The 22601-nt window shown below is 39.1% G+C and overlaps 1 protein-coding gene across 1 annotated transcript in view; it reads left to right on the top strand.

Annotated features, from left to right (window-relative positions):
* CCDC175 (coiled-coil domain containing 175) overlaps positions 1 to 22601 on the top strand; it is a 95754-nt gene that overhangs the window by 17125 nt on the left and 56028 nt on the right. The window contains exons 5-7 of the mRNA XM_006891819.1: positions 1540 to 1768; positions 13469 to 13591; positions 20636 to 20745. Of these exons, the coding sequence (XP_006891881.1) occupies positions 1540 to 1768; positions 13469 to 13591; positions 20636 to 20745 (462 nt within the window). The remainder of the gene's footprint in view (positions 1 to 1539; positions 1769 to 13468; positions 13592 to 20635; positions 20746 to 22601) is intronic.

The raw sequence follows: 22601 nt of genomic DNA, 5'->3' as shown, positions 1-22601 counted from the left end.
CAAATTATTGAGGAGTAATTGAATAAAGGAGTAATTGAGTAGTAAATGTGAGGACTAAGGCTCTTTCCAATCACTTGCTATGCATCTGAGAGCTAGACGATGAATAAGGATGGTAGAAGAAGAATTGACATCTTTGAACTGTAGTGTTGGAGAATAGCACTGAACACCCAATGGATTACCAAGAGAACAGATATATCTTGGAGAGGGTGCAGCCAGAGTGCTCTTTGGAGGCATAGATTGGTACAGATGAGACTTTACTTCATACACTTTGGGCGTGTTGCTGGGAGGAGTTACTCCTTAGAGAGGGACATGATGCTGGGAAGGGTGGAGGGTTGTCAAAGGAGAGGAAGGTCCTCAACCAGGTGGATTGACACAGTGACTATCACAATGGGCTCTTGTGTGTTGGGAAGTATGAGGATGGTGCAGGATAGAACAGGGTTCAGATCTTTTGTTCATAGGGTCACCTTGAATCATACTTGACAACACCTCACAACAAGAAGATGTGATGGAATATTTATCTTTCTCTTGCTTAACTACTTAGGATAATAAGATAGCGAATACCATACAAGCATACTACAATTATGAATAAGATCTGTTCCTACGTATATCTTTAAGTCAGATTTGTAAGTCATTTGTAATGGGCACACTGATTGAGTCTTAGTTTAGTGTAACTAAAAGTTCAAAGCCTTCTCAATTATTTAAAAGCTGCACATGCAGTAATTGGAAGTGCTTGCAATGAAAAATTTGTTGTGTGTAAAATTTGATTCAATTGTTTCAAAGTAAGGGGAAATTTTAACATTAAAGACCTACCACTAAGGCAGGTTTCGGCACCAGTGAGTAGAGATGATTCAGCCTCCCCTTATTCAAACATGGCCACTCACAGTGCCACTTTGATGTATATTACTTTCCATAGTCTTGCCAATATTCTTTTGAACACATCAGGTTCCTGAAGGAGTTCACTATACCTCTTCCGAGTCCCCCAAACTGTGATTTCCCCATTACAGTTACCCTGTCAAATCACCAAAATTGTTAAAGTTCTAGTCTGTCCTTGTTTTATATGTTAGGCCATGACAGATCTGTTCAAATTGGTTAGGAATTTTGCTTAAATGGCAAGTAAGAGTTGTCAGTAAGCTGGGTGTTCATAACCTGAAGACTGCCTGTTTATCACAGCATTTATCTGGCTAGTTCTCATTGGCCTATTTAAAAACTGTTCCTGAAATATTGTAGAATTGAACCCAAAATATCCCAGAGTCACCATCTGAACCCTACTGTGGTCTCCAAGGACAGGTGGAGAGAAAGAGAAAACTATGATAGTTTTCATTCAAAAAATAGTTGCAAGCTCGACACTTTTATATTTTATATTTCCTTCTTTCCCAATCACAACCAAGTTTAGACAATTATCAGCATAACTATAAGGACATTTTACAATTTCTTAATATTATTTTTCTCACCTAGCAAATTTTTTATGTCTTTCCTATCAGCTATATTTTTTTCATACTATGACTGGGTTTGTTTTTGGGGTTTTATTTTTCTGCCTAGTGAAAAGCAAGAAAGATTGGTGAAACAGCATAAAAAGTTTGTCCTGTCACTCAACCATGCAATGAGTGAAAAAGCCGACACAACTATTTACATAAATGAGACTTATAGCAAGATAAACCTGAAGAAAGAAGAAATTCGAATGCACAAACAGTGTATTGAAGAAATAGAGGAGAAAATGGAAAAAGATAGAGAAGAGCATGCATTACAAAAAAAGACATTGAATACACAGGTAAATGGCAGGGTTTATTTCTTTAAAACATACAGAACTGAACAGAATCTGGAGGGAAGCAAATGGGAAATAATTTGTTTGCCTTCAAGTCTTGCTGGTATCTCTGTAGAATCTTGTGGATGCACAGGGATTGGAAGAGAGCTGGATATTCAAGGGAACTTGAGGCCTTGGGTGACGACCTTAATTTAGGAACAGCATCTTGCATCATGGGAGAGAATATGATTGCTATAACTTGGAATTTGGGGTGGGCCCTTCATTCATCTAAAGCCTTATAAATATATGGAGTTTACATCCATTTAACCAGGCTCCTTTGACAGTTCTGAGGCAGCTTCTCTACAGAGTACTAGGATACTCTGCCAAAGCCTGCTGTTTCTGCTGAATGGATCTGCTAAGAGGAGCAACTGGTAGAGAGCAAAGAAGAGCCCAGTCCCCAAAGAGAAATATCTGAAATCCTCAATTTAATGAGAATGGAGGGAAAGTTTTGTGGATGTAAATTCATTCTATTCTGCCCTGCAAGTATGTATGGGTAGAGACTGGACTGTGATGTCTCAAAACTCACTCTTAGAGTAGATTATGATTGCTTCATCTTTTTCCTCCACGGCCCTGTGACAGGTAGGACTGTTTCAATAGTGTGTGTTTCCAGTCGCAGGTTTCTCCCCCTGCAGTGATGACTTGCTGTGGCACGTATTGCTCTTGAGCTCCTAATGTTTGCTTTTAGAAGGGCACAAATGGCATCGGCTCATGTTATAAATGTAGGAATTGAGATTTGGGCTTGCAACCCTCATACACTAAGAAAGAAAGTTTACTGAGTTGCTTTTTCATATCTTCATTGAAATTTAAAGGAATAAAATCAGGTAATGAAGAATTGATTTATACAGTCATAGATTCCATGTTAAACGTTTGGATATATATCATTCCAATCAAGGCAGAGCCTCTTTATTCTTACAATTGCCTAAACCTTCCGAAATAATTTTACATTAAAATAATATATTGAGGTTTTTTACGGGGGAGGGAGGGTTGTTTTCCAAGTGTAGATAACCCAACCTGATACAAACCTTTTTTTTATAATAAGCATAATGTAAAATAGCTGTTAGGAAATTGAGATGTTCTCAGATGCCTGTAACAAGCACTGGAAACTTGGTTTAAATAGTAAAGGACATTTATTATCTCTCACAGTAGGAATTTCAGAGATAGAACAAATGCCAAGAGTAGCTAATTCTACTCGGGTGGTCTAGTTGCAGGAAACTGAGCTGCAATCACAAAGGAATGCAGTTCAAGGCCCCCAGAGTCTCCGTGGGTGGATGGGCAATCTCCTGTCATGCTATTAATTGCTTCTGAAAAGTTGCCAGAGGGTTAGTTAGCTATGGGTTGGTTCCAACTATGGTACACAACAAACACAACAACAACAATCCTTCACCCTAAGACTGGTTTCTAGTCGCAAGATGGCTTCCAATTACAGTTTGAATATTTGCTTCCTTATTCAAGGAGCAAGAGGAAAATTTTTCTCTAACTATGAATTCTTAAGTTCTCCTCTTCTGTGTTCATTCAGACCAGAGTAGGACAAACACCCTATCTGGAACAATAATGCATCTTAAAAGAATGTACTGATAAATACTGGTGATTGGAAACTAAATAACATGGAAAAAATCAAAAGAAGATTGGGAAATATGAACTTGGAGAGAAAAAAAACAAAGTGAGAGATCACATGATAGAGTTTTGTAAGAATAACCACTAATTCATTGGAAATACCTTTTGTCAAAAACACAAACTATAAAAAATATAAATTATATATGTGAACATCAAAGGATAGAACACACAGAAATCAAATAAAGAACATGCGTGGGTCGAGATGGGAATGATGATGAAGCAAGCTCAAACGAGACCAGAGGCTAATGGCCAAACACAACATTAACTGCTTATATGGAAATTCAAGTTAAAGCGAGAGCGAGAGTGAGAGCTTGAGCATATCCCATCTATTTATAGACCATTTCAAGACAAGATGTGATGAGTTGAACACTTACTACCAAACACCAGATAAATTCTGGAATAAAAGGAAGAAAAGCAGAAAGTCATTAAAAAGATAAGACAGAGAGGAAAAAATACTAAAATGGATGTCAGAAGAGACTCTGAAATTTGCTCTTTAGAGTTGTTGTTATGTGCCGTCGAGTCGTTTGTGACTCATAGCGACCCTATGTACAAGAGCTCTAAACTCTGCTCTGTCCTGTGCCAATCTCATTGCCTCCGACACACCCATCCCGATTGCCCCAGTCACCGAATCAATCCATCTCCCAGAGGGCCTTCCCCTCCTGCGCCTGCCCTCCACCCTTCCAAGCATGATATTCCTCTCCAAGGACCAGTCCCTTCTTACAATATGACCAAAGTATGTCAGACAAAGCCTCAGAATCCTTGCCTCCAAGGAGCATCCTGATTTAACCCTCTCCAGGATGAATCTGTTTGTTTTCTTAGCAGTCCATGGCACTCTCAGCACTCTTCTCCAACACCAAAGCTCAAAAGCATCAATTCTATGCACATCCAAAAACTTCTCCAGTAGGGTAAAAAGGGAAGCCACTGACTGGGAAAAAGTATTCGGTAATAACATATCAGATAAGGGACTTATATCCAGAATTTATGAAATACTTGAGCACCACAACAAGATAAAGGTAAATAATCCAATAGAAAAATGGGCACAGGATATGAACAGGCACTTCACCGAAGACGACATTCAGATGGCTAACAAGCACATGAAGAAATGCTCAAAATCCCTAGCCCTAAGAGAGATGCAAATTAAAACAACTATGAGATATCATTTCACCCCAGTCAAAATAGCAAAATTTAACAGAACAGCAAGCAACAAATGCTGGCGAGGTTGTGGAGAAACTGGAACCCTGATTCACTGTTGGTGGGAGTGTAAAATGGTGCAACCCCTGTGGAAAGCAGTATGGCGCTTTCTCAAAAAGTTGCAAATAGAGATACCATTTGACCCAGCAATTCCACTACTGGGAATATACCCTGAAGAGACCATAGCTGACATCCAAGCAGATATATGCACACCCATGTTTATTGCAGCTTTGTTCACAATAGCAAGGAGTTGGAAACAACCTAAGTGCCCATCAACAAACGAATGGCTAGAGAAGCTGTGGTATATTCGCACAATGGAATACTATGCTGCATTAAAAAACAAGGAACTCATGCAATATTATTCAAAATGGTTGACCCTGGAGAACATTATGCTGAGTGAAATATCCCAGTCACAAAAGGACAAATATTACATGATGCCACTGTTGTAGAATGGGACTGTCCTTGGGGTTGGGGAGAGACTGAGTAAGATGGGTTCAATAATGTACACTGCACTGAAACAGAGGAGGGAGAGAACCGTCTAAAAGAGAGATGTAACTGGGTATTTCTGTCATCACAGGAGACTAGAGCGAGGGCTGCATGGTGGAGGGGACCTGGGGGAGTGTTTGTAAAACAATGAAAGAATCTTTTCTTTTACTTTTCCATAAAAAAAAAAAAGAAAGAAAGAAAAAAAAAAAGCATCAATTCTCCTTCTATCCTCCCTGGTCATTGCCCAACTCTCTGATGCATAACAAGGCCGTATCAGATGCACCTTAGTCTCCAGAGACACATCATTGCTCGTGAGTACTTTAGAGAGGTCCCTAACAGCAGACTTTCCCATCGCAATACATCTTTTAATTTCCTGGCTGCTGGTGCCAAGAGTGTTGATTGTGGAGCCAAGCAGACTAAAGCTGTGAACAATCTCAATCTCTTCACCATCCATCCTGATGCTGCCAATTGGCCCAGTGGTGAGAATCTTTATCTTCTTGACATTGAGCCTCAATCCATATTGAAGGCTGCAGTCCCTGACCCTCTGCAACAAGCACTTCAGGTTCTCCTCAGTTTCAGAAAGCAGGGTTGTGTCATCTGCATGATGCAGATTGTTAATAGATCTTCCACCAATCCTGATGCCACATTTCTCCTCATAGAGCCCAGCCTCCCACATGATCTGTTCTGCATACAGGTTGAAAAGGTATGGAGATAGGACACATCCCTGATGTACGCCCTTCCCAATTTTGAACCATGTAGTGTTTCCTTGCTCTGTTCTATCGACTGCCAAAGAAAAATAAATAAAAGATGAAGTAAAAGAGATGAGAAGATTTCAATCTCGTCCTGTACCAGTCAGGTCTGATTTGACAGTACACACAAAAAAAATATTGAAAAAAAGTTGAAGAAAAAAAGAGAAGAGAAGATTTCAAAGGACAACTTAAGAAGAAAAAGGTCTTTGGAATCTGCAAAGACCTGGAGTTAGAAAACAAAAAGGGATGAACACATTTGTTATTCCTCAAGCTGAAAGAAATGAAGAAAAACATTTCAAACTTCAAATTGCAATATGCAAAAAACTAAATGAAACATGTGCTTCAGTTAACATAATAAGACTGAAGGAATAAATTGAGTCATTATATAAAAAGAATTAATACAACTGAAGATCTCCAACCATTTCTGGAGGTTGCATGTGACCAAGAACTGATGGTACTGAATAAAGTGAAGCAGTTCAAGCTGAACTAAAGCATTAGCATTCAAGTGGGGAAGTAATTGGTGTAACACCAACTGAGATGTCTCCAAAACCAAATGCAGTGCTGTTGGATACATTCATGCTGAAGAGAACCCAGAATGCCTGGGGAAAACAGGGAAATATGGCAGAAATTCAGATTGAATTCCATAAAGGACATGAAACAAGGGATATAATTGCTGACATCATCTATATCTTGGCTGAAATCAGAGAATACCAGACAGGTTTTTTTACTTGTGGGTTTAAAAAACTATTACTATTATTATTATACAAAGGTATTCAATTGTAGGTATAATAATAAATTCTATTTAATATTGCAAAGAATTGGAATTCAGTAACATGTAAACATATTTGTGCAGAACCAAGAGGCAGTAGTTGTTCAAGCAGAACAAAGAAATACTGTACGATCTAACATTAGGAAATATGTGATTAAATGTCAGGGTTGTTTTCTTTCACTATGATTATTCAGTCTGTATGGTTAGGAGATAATCTGAGGAACTGTTAAGAAGCACATGGCATAAGATTGAAGGAAAACTCAATAAACAACCTGTAATATGCAGATGATACAATCTTGCTTACTGAAAGCAAAGAGGACTTGAAACACTAATGAAGTTCAAAGACTACAACTTTCAATATCAATTGCACTAAACATAAAGAAAGCAAAAAATATTCACAACTGGAACAATAAACAACACCATGGTTATTAGAGAAAATATTTAAATTGTTAAAGATTTTGTTTTACATGGATCCACAATCAACATGAATGGAATTGACAATCTATAAATCAAATGGCAAATTACATAGGGCAAATTTGCTAAAAAGTCCTTACTTAATGTGTTAAAAGATGTCACTTTGAAGACTAAGGTGCACCTAACCAAAGCAAAGAAACCTAGAGGCCAGCTACCTGGGCAACTGACTGAAAGAGATCTACATTTATTCCCATTCCCATAAAAGGTGATCCAGCAAAATGTGGAAATTATCGAACAATATTACAAATATCACATGCAAGCAAAATCTTTCTGAAGATTAGCCAAAAACTACCAGAACAGTACATCAACAGAGAATTGCCAGAAATACAAGATGGATTTAGAGAAGCCATGGCACTAGGGATATCATTGCTGACGTCAGATAGATCATGGCTGAAAGTAGAGAATACTGGGTGTCTATTTATGTTTTATCGACCTATACATTTGACCATGTGGATCACAACACATTGTGGTTAACATTGAGAATGTGAATCCCAGAATACCTGATAATGCTTATGCAAAACCTAGACTAGCTGTTGTACAGAGCATAGTACAAAATCAAGACAGGAGGGTGTGAGGGATATATCTTTTCTCCATACCATGTCAATCTATATACTGAACAGATCATTTGGGAAGCTGGACTTTTATGCAGAAAGATGTGGCATCAGGATTTTAGGAAAACTCATCAACAACCTGTGTTATGCAGATGCTACAACCTTGCTCATCAAAAACTGAGGAGGACTTGAAGAATTTGCAGCATTAGGTCAAAAACTGCAGCCTTCAATACGGATCACATCTCAACATCAAGAAAACAAAGATTCTCACCACCAGGCTAGTAGGGTCGCTGATAGATGGAGAAAGGATTAAGGTTGTTGATGATTTCATCTTACATGGATCCACAATCAACACTCTTGACACCAGCAGTCATGAAACAAAAAGATGAGTTGCATTGGGAAAATCTGCTGTCAGGCAGTTTTTCAGAGTAATAAAGAACAGTGATGTCAGTTTAGAGATGAAGGTGTGCCTAATTCAGGTTATCATCTTATCAATTACTTGCTATGCATCTGAGAATGAAACAATGCATAAAGATAGAAGAGGAAGGGATGCTTTTGAGTGCTAGAGAACAATAGGTCTGTTCTGGAGAGGATGAAACCAGTTTGCTCTTTGGAGGCAAGTGTTTTCAGGCTCCCTCTCACATGCTTTGTGCATGTTTCCAGGAGGGACCAGTTAGTCCTTGGAGAAGGACATCATGCTTGGAAGGGTGGAGGGTCGGTGCAGAAGAGGAAGACCCTGGGTGATATGAATTGATAAAGTGACTGTGGCTTTCAGAGATGGTGAAGTTGTCTCAAGGTAGGGCAAGGTTCAAAGCCTTTGTTCATAGGGTCACTGAGTTGTAGTTGACTCAACAGCACATAACAACATTTGAAACCATGGTATTTTGCCTCATCAAGAAATTAAGGAGCTGAACAGAAAATTTCAAAGGGCACCTCAGGAAGACAAAGCAAGATATAATGAAATGTGCAAAGTGCTGGAGTCAGAAAATCAAAAGGACCAAACTCACTCAGCATTTCTTAAGCTGAAGGAACCGAAGAACAAATCCAAGCCTTTAACTGCAGTACTTAAGGATACTTTGAGCAGAACATGAAATGATCCAGGAAGCATTAAAAGAAGATGGAAGGAATATAGAGTCACTGTACCAGAAGGAATTGTCTGACACAGAAGAATTTCATAAAACAACGTATGAGCAAGAGCCTGTGGTGATGAGGGAAGAAGTCCAAGTGCTCTGAAAGAATTGACAAAAAAACAGGGCCCCAGGAATTGATGGCATACCAATTGACATAACAAACAGGCACTGCCCTGCATGTGCTCACTAAGTTGTGCCAAGAAATCTGGAGGACAGCCATCTGGCCAACTGACTGGAAGAAATCGATACTTGTTCCTAAAGAAAGGTGACCCAATAGAGTGTGGAAATTATCAAACAATATCATTAATATCATATGCAAGCAAGATTCTGCTAAAGATTGTCTAAAAACGGCTGGAGCAACACATCAAAAGAGAACTGCCTGATGTGCAGGTTGGGTTTATAAGAGGTCATGTATTAGGGATATTATAGCTAACGGAAGATGGATCTGGGCTGAAAGTAAAGATTAACAGGAATGTCTGTCTGGGTTTCAGGTGTTTGACTCTGTGGATCGCAACAAATTGTGGCTGACTCTGAGAAGAATGGGAATCCCAGAACACCTGACTGGGCTTGTGAAACCTATACTTGGACCAAGAGGCAGTTGTTAGAACACAGCAAGGAGACACTGCATGGTTCAAAATTGGAGAGGGGTCTGCAAGGGATGTATTCTGTCTCCATACCTTTTCAATCTATATGCAGAACAGATCATCCAAGATGCTGGGCTAAATGAAGAGGAATGTGGCATCAGGATTGGAAGGAGATTCATCAACAATCTGCATTATGCAGATGATACAACCCTGCTTGCTGAAACTGAGGAGGACTTGAAGCTCTTGCTGCAGAAGATCAAGCAATGTAGCCTTCAATATGGATTGAAGCTCAACATGAAGAAAACCACTGGGCCAATTGGCAGTATGATTATGGATGGTGAAGATATTTATATTGCTAACAGTGTTGGTTTGCTTGGCTCCACAATCAACATTCTTTTTACCAGCAGCCAGGAATTCAAGAGACGAATTGCCTTGGGAAAGTTAGCTGTCAGGGACCTCTCCAGAGTAATGAAAAGCAACAATGTCAGTCTGAAGACTAAGTTGTGCCTGATCCAGGCCATAGTCTTTGCACTTGTTTGCTATACATCAGAGAGCTGGACAATGACTAGGGAGGATAGAAAGAGAATTGATGCCTTTGAGCTGTGGTGCTGGAGAAGAGTGTTGAATATACCATGGACTGCTAGGAGGACAAACAGATTCATCCTGGAGAGGGTTAAACCATACTTCTCCTTGGAGGCAAGGATTCTGAAGCTTATACTTTGGACAGGATACAGGGAGGGACTGGTCCTTGGAGAGGGACAGCATGTTTAGGAGGGTGGAGGGACAGTGGAAGAGAGGAAGACCCTCGATGAGACGGATTGATTCAGTCACTGGGGTAATGGTGGTAGGTATGTCAGAGACAATAAGGTTGGTACAGGATAGAGCAGGTTTTAGGGCTTTTGAACATAGGGTTGTTATGAGTCGCACACAACTCAACGACACAAGAACAACAACAACACATATTTGTGAAACTTCAACATTAAATAAAGAATGATGCCTTTGAGTAATGGAACTGGCAAAGAATATGGAGTATAGCGTGGATTTCCAGAAGAACAATCAAATTTGTCCTGGAAAAAGTGTAGCTAGAGTGCGAGCTAAGACAGGAGGATGGAGAGACAAAATCTTACCTCTGCTCTGGACATGGTATCAGCGCCAATCCCTGGAGAAAGAAATCTTGCTTGGTCAGACAGAGGATCAGCAAAAAAGACATGGATTGAAACAGCAGCTATAACAGCAGGATGAAACGGGATTGTGAGGATGGCTCAGGACTGGATTGTGTTTCGTTCTGTTAGGCATTGAATCACTTTGAGTTAGAACCAGCCTGATGGCACCTAACCATAACAGTGTCAAGGGAATGTCTTGTGCCAATCAGCTTAAACCAACTGGATAGATAGCTATTAAGGAACCAATCACTAATGTTAACTAAAAGCACACAATAGCTGTCATTACAGCCTGTTAATGCAATTTACTTCCTATGAGAAAGGAAAACCCATTACACTTAACCTGAGTCTTCACTAATAAGATCTCCCATTCACATGGACAAAATGGCTTTTGCCAGTATTATTGTTGTAAGCAAAAGACCTTAGTTAAAGGTGTAGACAAAAACATGAATGCAAAATTTTAATTTGCGGAAAAATTTTTTTATCACCAAGTTTCTTTGACATATGTCTGCCACCTAGTATAGAGATCTTTGATAATTATCACACTAATTCAGAGAAGCCACTTCTGGTAAAGCAGCTGGTTAAAATCCACCTATGTTTTCCAAGGAACTCATACAATAATATTCAAAGTGGGTGACCCTGGAGGACATTACGCTGAGTGAAATATCTCAGTCACAAAGGGACAAATACTGCATGGTGCCACTGTTGTAGAATGGGTCTGACATCAGGGTGGGGGTATGGCAGAAAAAACTGGATAAATTATGTATATTGTATTGAAACAGATGAGGGAAAGAACAGATTAGAAGTTATATATGATTATTATGGTTAGCACAGGAATCCAGAATTAAGGTTGCACAGAGAAGTATACTCGGGGTGGGGGGTGGGGGGAAGGGATGTGGGAATTGTATACTAATGAAGAAATTTTTTTCTTTTTTTTTCTCTCTTCGGAGGGGGAAGCGAGCTGGTGGGGAGGGGTGGGAAGTGAGAAAATTGTGGCAATGAATGAATGGAAATCCAAAACCTCTGTAAAAAAAAAATTATAAAAAAAATCCACCTATGTTTTCAGAGCTGTGTAACAGAGCTGTGTAGATATTTACAGGCCTTACTAATTACTTTGCTCTTGATCATTTAGGGAGCTCTGGTGGCCTAATGGTAAGAAGCTGTGCTGCAATCCCGAAGTCATGCAGTTTGATGCCACCAGCTGCTCCTTGGAAGAAAGATGGGCAACCTCCTCCCATGTGATTAACTGCCTCTGAAAACCTGCCAGAATATGGGTTGGCTCTGACTTGAAGGAATACAACAACTTGGTCATTTATTTTGCACACAAATCCATGATTAATTTAATCTTGATAAGAGGGTAATTTACATCTCTAGGATTGGACCAATGACCAAAATATGTTTGATCTTGGTAAAATGGTAAAAAAAAATCATGCACCCTGTCTTCAGTTTGTCTTATTTCCTACTAATAATGTGAATTTAGGTTCCTAAACAATGCTTCATCTTTTTCTTTAACTCTTCAGATCTATTTTAGTTGTTTGTTGCCATTGAGTCAATCCCAACTCGTGGCAATCTCATGTATTCAAAGGACATCATTGAGACTGCACTGAATCTGCAGACTGCTTTTGGGAGGATTGTCATTTTCACACTTTCCTATCCATAAATAGGGAATATATTTCCATTCAGATAAGTCTCTTATTGTTTTCTGTAGTAGTGTTTTGCAGTATTCTTTATAAAAGTCTTTTGTGTGTTTAGTTAGGTTTAAGTAATTTATCTTATGGTTGGCTATTGTAAATGGTATTGCTTTTCTAGTTTCCTCTGCTTTCTTTGGTGCTGTACAGAAATCCACCTGATTTGTGTATGTTGATCTTGTAACCTTTCACTCTACAAAGATTCTCACCACTGGGCCGATTGGCGGCACCATGATAAAGGTTGTTAACAGTTACAGCTTGCTCAGCTCCATAATCAACACTGTTGGCACCAGCAGGCAGTAGAACAAGGGAAAATTGCATTAGGTAAAACTGCTGTCAGAGAAGTAACGATGTCAGTCTAGAGACTAAGGTATGCCTAAACCAGTCTTCACAATTACTTGCTATGCATCAGAGAGCTGGATAATGACTGAGGATGATGGAAGAACTGATGCCTTTAAGTTGTGGTTCTGAAGAAGAGTCTTGAACATACCATGGACCACCAAGATACCAAACAGGTCTGTCTTGGTGAGGGTGAAACCAAGTTTCTCCTTGGAGGCGAGGATTTTGAAGCTCCATCTCACATACTTTGGGCATGTGGCCAGGAGGGACCAATCCTTGGAGAAGGACATGATGCTCAGAAGGGTGGGGGGACAGTGCAGGAGATGAAGAACTTGGATGAGACAGATAGATACAGTAAATAGAGCAATGGGCAAGCCTTATAGGGTTTTTAAGGCCTTCAGAAACAGGTCCAAGGCTTGTCTCTTGTCAGATCTCAGGAGAGGTCAAATCTACACTAAAAATCAGGAAACCATTGCATGATGCTTTACCAGTGAATATCTGAAATGTTAAATGCTTTAATCTGTTAAGAATCATTATTTTTACTGTTACTGTACATTCATTATTTCACATTTTTAATTCAGGGAGATCTTCTAGTTTGGCCCTCCTTTTTTAAAAAAACATTGTGATTTTATGAAAGTTTACAGAAAAGTTGGATTTTCATTCCTTCATTATTGCACATTTCCCCATCCCAACCCCACCCCTCAGTTCACTTTAAAAAAAATCATTCATTGTTGCATATACTTTGCTCTTTGATAGCCACTATTTTTCCAATAAATTTGCAAAACAAGAAAATCCTTGTTTTTGTTGTTTATATACTAAGACTTGAATGGGTTTCAGAAAAAAAATCAACTGACACATATTTAAAATAAATGTTTCCCAGACTTTGTTGTTTTAAGAAACTTTTGATGGTTTTATTATGTTTATCACTATAGATTGATGAATTGACACATATCAGTGAAAATAAAAAAAATAATACTTATAAGAAGAAGAAAGAATTGGATAAATTAACTGTTAAAATGTCAAAAATAAAACAAACTATTATTTCCACCTCAGTGGTAAGTAAAAAAGACATATGTTCTCTCAATTTTTGCTTTGTATCATCAAGATAGAATGTATTAAATAACTAGTAGCAGTTCCTGGGGAGCTCTAGTGGCCTTTGTGGTAAGAAATTGTAATGCCAACCACAAAGATACTTCCCTTGGATGGGCTTCTCCTTGAACTTCATTCGCTCTTACAAGCTGGAATGGTGACCCAAGGCTCTGGTTTGTTTGACTTGATTTTTTTCCTTTATCTAAAAATTACACGGATTGAGAATTTATGGTACATTAACACAATGGAATACTATGCAGCATGCAGGAGTGATGATTTTGCGAATTATTAACTAATTTGGGAGGGACTGGAAAGTTGAATGAACTATTTCCACAAGAATAACTATTGTATAAAACCATTATTGTAGAATGAATATAAGGATCCAAAAGGGGTGGGAGAGGTTGGAAGCAGAGGGATGAGGATATGGGGTGGGGGAGGGGGGAGTAATCATTGGGTTTTTCAGTTTGATGGGGGGGTGAGGGAAACTTGAAAGAATTTGTTCTTAAAAATAGTATATTCTGGAAGCTCTGGTGGCCTAGTGACAAGAAGCTGCTCTGCAATCCCAGAGGCACACGGTTCAAGTCCACCAGATGCTCTGCAGGAGAAGGAGGGACAGTCTCCTCCTGTACCAGTCACATCTGATTTGACGGTACACGCACAAAAAAGAATAAAAATAATAATAAAAAAACAGTATATTCAAATTTTGTAAATATCTAATAGGAAAAAAATAAATTACATTGTAGCCTGTCCTATACATTCAGCTGGCCACTGTTTCAGTCCTGAAACTTGACACAGCTCAAAAAGGGGTTTTGGTACAGGCTCCCAGTGAAGATCAACAATTAGCCCCTGTCCAAATAGGAAGGAGGAAGGGATCTGCAGATAGATGAAAAAGCTCACAGGCCTCTCTAACAGCCCTGAGTTCCATAAGAGCTCTAAAGAAGGGATCACACACTCCTGAACAAACTACAACAGAGCTTAGTCCTTAATCTCAACTACTACACACAGACTTGCTTTATACAGAAAACCTTCAATGTCATTAAAGTCATAGTGAGTTATGGCATAAGCCCTACAAACCTGTCCTAGACTAATGGTTTGTACAAAAGTGTGAACCTGGCCTACATACAGATGTGTCTTTTCATCCCAGCAAGGAAGATTAAGACAAAGGAGTTTCAGAGTGTCATGGATATTTACATGAAATAATCAGAGAAACATGGATATCTGCATCAAATATTCAGAGAAGCAAGAGCAGAACTTTGATGATGCCACCACAAAAGCAGGCTGGTGTTTAGAGGAACCATCTCTATTAATCTAAGAATAACTCAGCTACCTATGGACATGTGATCGTCAGCGTCCAGATGAGAGCAGTACCTAGTGTGCTAGCTTGGTGGGAATGATGGCTTCAGAAGACCAACCGATTCAAGCTGGGCGCTGACAGTCATATCGATTCATCCTTGTCCGTACAGATGTGCTACATGCTGGGCACCAACTGGTGGAGACAGGACTCTGGCCTGGGTCAGTGGACATAGAATCCCAAGTGCTTCGCACAAGCCCTAGCAATCTACAATAGGGCTCCAGGAGGTACCAGCGACTAACTACCTAGGCAGGGAATCCCCCTTCGTTTCCCCACTCCTACCAAGAGGTACTACTGACATCTATGGAGTGAGCAATTTGAGAAACAGACTTTATGAATAATATGGCATCAGGATTAGAGAAAGACTCAACAACCTGTATTATGCAGATGGCACAAGTTTACTTGCAGAAAGTGAAGAAGATTTATAACACTTGCTATAGAAGATCAAAGACTACAAGCTTTAATATGGTTGCCAACATCAAGGGGTTAAACATCCTTACCCCTGGACCAATAGACAACATCATGATAAATGGAACAGAAATTGAAGTTGTCAATAATTTCATTTGATTTGGATCTACAATCAACGTTTTTGGTAATAGCAGTAAAGAAATGAGAAGAGAGTGAGCGCTGAGGGAAATGGGAAGGAACTGGTGTGAAAAACAGTGTATTCAAATTTTGTAAATAAACTAGCATAATTTTTGAAAAGACATGTCACATTAAGACATGTCACATTGGGGAAATCTGTCATCAAAGACCTATCCAAAGTTTGAAAGAGCAAGGATGTCAGTTTAAAGACTACATCCAGTTTAAAGGCTGTTTAAAGGTCAGTTTAAAAGCTGCATCTGATCCAAGTCTTGATATTTTCAGTTGCTTCCTATTCATCTGAAAATTGAAGAGTGAATAAAGAAAAATCAATTGATGCCTTAAAATTCTAGTATCGACAAAGAGTATTGAATATGCCATGGACTGACCAAAGAACAAACAAATCTGTCTTGAATGAAATGTAACCAGAGTGCTCATTATAGACAGAGATGGTGAAACTCCATCTCACTCAGTTTGGGCTTATTTTCCAGAGGAACCAATCCACAGACAGTAGCGGAAATGGAAAACTATCAGCCATTTTCAATTGCACAATCATAAAACCTCCTGTTCTGGGAATGGCAAAGTGAAGAGGAATAGTGCTTCACTCAAGTTCAAAACAAATCACCATTTCCCAATTTGTCCTGAAGCAGAATGGTTTCAGTGATACATTCAAGGAATACCAATCAATACAACTATTATTAAAATCTACTCACCAAACACTAAAGCCAAAGAAGAAGAAATTGAGATTCCTGCAACTATTGCTTAATTTAATGGCGAGTACTGCCAACCCAAAGCATGAAGTTTGAGTTCACAAGCTCCTCTACAAGAAAAACGAGCAATCTTTTCCTGTGTGATTTATTACCTCTGAAAATCCATTTGAGGGTTACCTATGAGGTAGTTCCAACTCAATATTATATAACAACCACTAACTTCTTAAACTGATCAAAAAATCAATCAAGATGCATTTATAATAATTATAATGCAAAAGTTAGAACAAATAATAAAGAGTTGCTTAGGAAATACAGCCTTAATGACAGAGATGAGGCCGGAGATCCTATGTTCAAATTTTGTAAAATCAATACTTTATTCATGACAAATACCTTTTTTTTGGGGGGGGGGAACATAAACAGTGACTTCACCTGAGCCTCATCTGATGAAATACAAAGGAATCAATTTGACTACATTTGTAGAAAGACAGTGGAAAATTCTGTAACAGTAGTCAGAAAAGGCCAGGAGCTGATTGTGAAAAAGACCATGGATTGCTCATATGTAAGCTTATATTGAAGGGGAAGAGACATAAAACAAGTCCACAAGAACCAAAATATGACCTCAAGTTTTATAATTTCAAAAAGAGATTTGATGCCTTCAGTGCTGATGACTGAAGAGCAGATGAGTTGTGAGATGGCATGAAGAAAACAAGGACAATTTTAGACAGAAAAGAAAGAACTTTCCACAGGATCTCAGAAGAGACTAAAACTTGCGCTTCAACATAGAAAAGTCGAAACAAGGGAAAGAAATGATGGGATGGAAGAGGGAAAAGATTTCAAAGGGCAGCTTGAGAAGGCAAAGCAAAGTATAATAATGAAATATGCAAAGACTTGGATTTTTTTTAAATTCTAGAATTTTTTAAAAAAGTAAAAGAGAAAAACACTCTTAGCATTTCTCAAGCTGAAAAAAACTGAAAAATTAAAATCTTGAGTTTCAATGCTGAAGGATTCTATGAACAATATAGAGACTGATACAAGGAATATTAACAGAAAATGGAAAGAATACTTAGAGTCACTGTACCAAAAAAGAGTTGGTGGGCCCTGAACCATTTCAGGAAGTAACATGTGGACCAGAACCAAAGACACTGAAGGAAGAAGTCCAGGCTGTACTGAAAGCATTTTCAAAACCCCACAAATCCTCAGAAATGAAATCAAATTTAGGTGCTTCACAGACTGATGTTACCCTAAGTGGGATCTCCAGTTTATGCTAAAAATTTTGGAAGATAGGGTCCTGGACAGACAACTGAAAGCGATCCATATCTGTGCCCCCCCCTTTTTTTTAAGATCAAATAGAATTAGAAAATATCAAACAGTGCCATTGGTATCACATGCAAGTAAAATCTTATTAAGTATTATTCTAAAATATGCTCCTATGAACCTGGAGAGAGAATGAAAGGCACCCAAGCATTGAGGACTCTTCTTCATAGGGTCGCTATGAGTCGCCTGCGACTCGACGGCACTTAACAACAACAAAATATGCTGAACAGTACGTTGACAAGAAACTGCCAGAAATTAAAGGCTAGATTCAGAAGAGGAAGTGGAACAAGATGTCACATGATCTTGGCAAAACAACAGAATATTTCAGAAAGATTTTTACCTGTTTTTTATTGACTATGGAAAGGCATTTGATGGTGTGAATTATAATAAATTATGTATACCATTGAGAAGAATAGAAATCCCCAAACATTTAATTGCGCTCAGATGGAAATTGTACATGAATCAAGAAAGAGTTATTCAGACAGAACAAAGGGACACTCTGTGGTTTAAAATCACGACATGCTTCTATCAGGGTTGTATTCATCCACCATACCCATTTCATATATAGAGCAAATAAATATGATTATCCAAAATGCTTCATCGTGGGTGCAGACAATGTGGGCTGCAAGCAGATGCAGCAGATCCGCATGTCCCCCATGGGAAGGATGTGGTTCTGATGGGCAAGAACACAATCATGTGCAAGGCCATGCGGGGCCACCTGGACATCAACCTGGCCCTGGAGAAGCTGCTGTCACACATCCAGGGGAACGTGGGGTTTCTGTTCACCAAAGAGGATCTCACTGAGATCAGGGACATCCTGCTGGTCAACAAGGTGCCAGCTGCTGCCTGTGCTGGTGCCATTGCTCTGTGTGAGGTTACTATGCTGGCCCAGAACACTGGCCTGGGCCCCGAGAAGACCTCCTTCTTCCAGGCTTTGGGCATCACCACTAAGATCTCCAGAGGCACCACTGAAATCCTGAGTGATTTGCAGCTTATTAAGACTGGAAACAAGGTGGGAGCCAGTGAGGCCACCCTGCTGAACATGCTGAACATCTCCCCCTTCTCTTTTGGGCTGATCATCCAGCAGGTGTTTGACAACAGCAGCATCTACAATCCTGAAGTGCTTGACATCACAGAGGAAACTCTGCATACCTGTTTCCTGGAGGGTATCTGCAATGTTGCCAGTACCTGCCTGCAGATTGGTTACCCAGCTGTGGCTTCAATACCACGTTCCATCATCAATGGTTACAAGCAGGTCCTGGCTTTGCCTGTGAAGACTGACTACACCTTCCCACTGGCTGAAAAGGTCAAGGCCTTCCTGGCTGACCCATCTGCATTTGTGACTGCTGCCCCTGTGGCCACTGCCACTACTGCTGCTGCTCCTGCTGCTGTGGCCTCAGCTAAGGTGGAAGCAAAGGAAGAGTCGGAGGAGGATATGGGATTTGGTCTCTTTGACTAAAAACCAAAACCCCAGCAACTCAGCCAGCTTTGTGTAAAACAAGGAAATAAAGGCTTCATTCTCTTAAGAGCCTCTCTCTTAAGGTATTTAAAAAAAATACCATAGAATGAAAAACAATGTATATGACTTTTTAAGTAAACTAGTATAAATTTTTAAAAAAGAAAATAGAACTACCCCCCCCCAAAAAAAAACAAACATCAAGCGCCAAAAGAACAAACAAATCTGTCTTCATAGAGATGTACTCCTTAGAGGCAAAGATAATAAGACTTGATTTCACGTACTTGGAACATACTCTCTCAAATGGAGCCACTCCTTGGAAATGGACATCATGTAAGAAAAAGTAGAGTCATTGAAGGAGAGAGACCCTCAGTGAAATTGATTTACACAATGACTACAGCAATAGGTTTTAATAAGCCCAGCTGGGATTGTAAAGATGTCACAGGAATGGAGCAAAGTCTTTGTAGGTTTCTATGAGTCAGAATGGACTTAGCTGATGGCACCTAAAACAATAAACTGTGGGTTAATAGATTTCTTCAAGCCCTCTACTTTGGGTACCTCTGTTATAGCTGCAGTAAATAGGTTGTTTTTAGATGCCATGGAGTATGACTCCTAGCAACCCTTTGAATTTGAACACTGTCCTATCCCATGCCATCCTCACAACCTCTAACACACTCAAGCCCATTGCCGTAGTCATAATGTCAACCCACCTGGTTGAGGGTCTCCCTCTGTTTCACTGCCCCTCCACCTTCCCAAGCATTATGTCCCTCTCTAAGGAATAACCTTTCCTAGAAACATGCCCAAAGTATGTGAGATGAAGCTTTAGCATCTTTGCCTCCAAGGAGCACTCAGATTATACCCTCTGTAAGGCATTTTGTTTGTTCTTTTGGCAGTCCATAGGATCTTCAGAACTCTTCTCCAACACCATAGTTCAAAGATATCAATTCTTCTCCTGTCATCCTTACTCACTGTCAAGCTCTCAGAGCAAGTGACTGCAAAGATCATGGCCTGAATCACGCACACCTTAGTCCTCAAACTGACATATTACTTTTCAATAATTTGGAGAGGTCCGTGACTACAGACTTTCCAGTACGATAGATTTTCTTATCTTCTGACTACTGGTACCAAGTGTATTGATCAAGTAGATAAGGAGATAACTAAAATTCAAATGTAACTCTCCCTACTTTACTTTTCTAAGTTGCCTTTCATAGTTCTTTACATTTTAGAACTGGCTTTTCTATTTAGGAAAGAATAGCTATTGACATTGTGGTTGATATAGACTATACAACTTGTGTTGTATTCACTTAACTTAAAAAACAAACAAAGAAACCAGTAAACAATAGTTTAAATCCATACCCTGAGTTCTTTTCTAGTTTCCAAATTCTCACTGCCATGTTTGTTCCTCATGCTGCCCTTCCCCAAAAAATTCTGTTAAAGCTTTTATTGTGTGAAGAAACCATTATAGTGATTTATTTTTCTACGGAAAGATGCTCCCAATAAAAATAAGTGCTGCATAAATATTTAGTGGAACTGAACTGCTATCAAGAGCCTGTTGATGGTTATTGGATGTCATTTTTAAGACCATTTTTTTAAATAGGTTCTTAGCGATCACAATTTAGAGATTGAAGAAAGAAATGGAGACATAAAAGACTGGGAAATAAAGGTTAAGGATTTGGAGAAAATTCAACAGACCCTGGAGAATAAAATGTAAGAACAATATTTTTAATAAGCATTTCTAGTCTTAATATTCTATTCTAGTTTTTAAAATACTTTCTTATATAAAAATTTACCAAATTATTATATAAATATCTTTTCATTTTCAAATTTACTAAGCGCTTGGATTTTAACTGAAAGGTCAGTGGTTCAAACTCACCAGTCATTGAACAGAAAAAATATGTGGTAGTTTGCTTTCATAAAAATTATAGACTTAAGCACCTTATCATCAGTTTTACTCTGCCTCAGAAAGCTTGAGTTTTGATTTTTCAGATGACCGAGACACCTAATTAAGGATTATATATATTGCCATCTTGGGAAGAGGAGAAAGGAGTGTTTGGAATGTGTCATTTTCCCTTCAGTTCCTGATTCCTCGCCTTTGTTTGCTGGTGGGGTGAGGCATTGGTGGGAGACACCTCAACAGCACAGCGGCAGCCCATTACCATGAATTTGTAGCTGTTGTCAAGGTTTTCAATGACTTCTACCTTTCAAACTTCAGTGAACCATCATATTCCTTGTTGTTGTTGTTAGGTGCTGTTGAGTATGACAAATAGTGATGCTGTGAACGACAGATCTGAACCCTGTCCTGTCCTGTGCCATCTTCACACTTCCTGACGCACTAGAGCTCATTGTGGCAGTCACTGTGGCATTCCACCTGGTTGAGGGTCTCCCCCTCCTTTGCCAGCCTTCTGCCTCACCAAGCTTCATGTTCCTCTCCAAAGAATAGCCCCTCTTAACAACATGCTTGAAGTACGTGAGGCTAAGCTTTATCATCTTTGCCTCCAAAGAGCACTTTTGCTGCACTTTCTCTAAGATGTATTTGGGTTTTTAGCAGTCCGTGGGATGTTAAGCACTCTTCTCCGACATAAAAGCTCAAAGACATCAATTCTTCTGTCATCCTTATTATCCAGCTCTCAGATGCATAACAACACTTGCTATTTCTTAAAACTTTGTAATTCTTAATAATTCTTTCTGATCTCTCAATTTTAGCATTCTCAACCCTTGAATAAAGATATTTGATCCAATGGAATGCAGCAGTTATTGAACAATATTGTTAATATAGAATACAAGCAAAATTTTTTCAAATAATTGAAAAATGTCTGCATCCCTGCTGTATCAAGATAGAACTGCCAAAGCTTCAAGATGAATTCCAAGAGAATGTGAAAGGAGGGATACTGTTGCTGATATCAGATTGACTGAGAGCAAAGAATATTAAAAAGATGTTTGCCTGAGTTCTCTTGGCTAGGCAAAGGCATTTGACCTTTGATGCATGGTAGCAAATTATAGATAACATGGCATAGAATGAGATTCCAGAATGCTTAATTGTGCTCACACAGAACCTGTACATAGATCAAAAAGTAGTCATTTGAAAAGAATAAAAGTGTACACACCTGTTCTTCACTTACTACCTGCTTATACCACATTTTGCATTTATGATTTAAGTGGTTTCTTTTTAAAAAAGAAACAAACTGTTTAAATCATTTTTAATTAAAATAAAAATTTTAAGTGAGAGTGCCTCCCTCCTGAGCCTTATTCTTTTAACTCTCCCATTCTACCTCTGTCCTAATCTTGAATGTGAATAAAGTATTGAAAAAAATTACCCATCCTATCCACTGTGGACTAGTGGTTGCTGATCCTCTTTCCAAGTGTAGCTGAGGCTTCTAGTCATGAGTTTGCAAGAAGGCAACAGAGAAGCACAGATAGAACATGTGGTGATCATTTCACTCCATAGGGGTCCCTAGACCACCACACGTGCACTTGAGATACTGGAATTATGGGTGGTTATCCCAGATGGGTGGGTGAGAGACCAAGAAATCAGCATGGGTCGAGATATAGAGTGGGTCCTTTCT

The sequence above is a fragment of the Elephantulus edwardii genome, unplaced genomic scaffold (assembly GCF_000299155.1).
Source record: "Elephantulus edwardii isolate Elephantulus edwardi_28Jun2011 unplaced genomic scaffold, EleEdw1.0 scaffold00104, whole genome shotgun sequence".
NCBI lineage: Eukaryota > Metazoa > Chordata > Mammalia > Macroscelidea > Macroscelididae > Elephantulus > Elephantulus edwardii.
The sequence above is the reverse complement of the archived record's forward strand: the minus strand, read 5'-3'. Positions and strand labels throughout refer to the sequence as shown.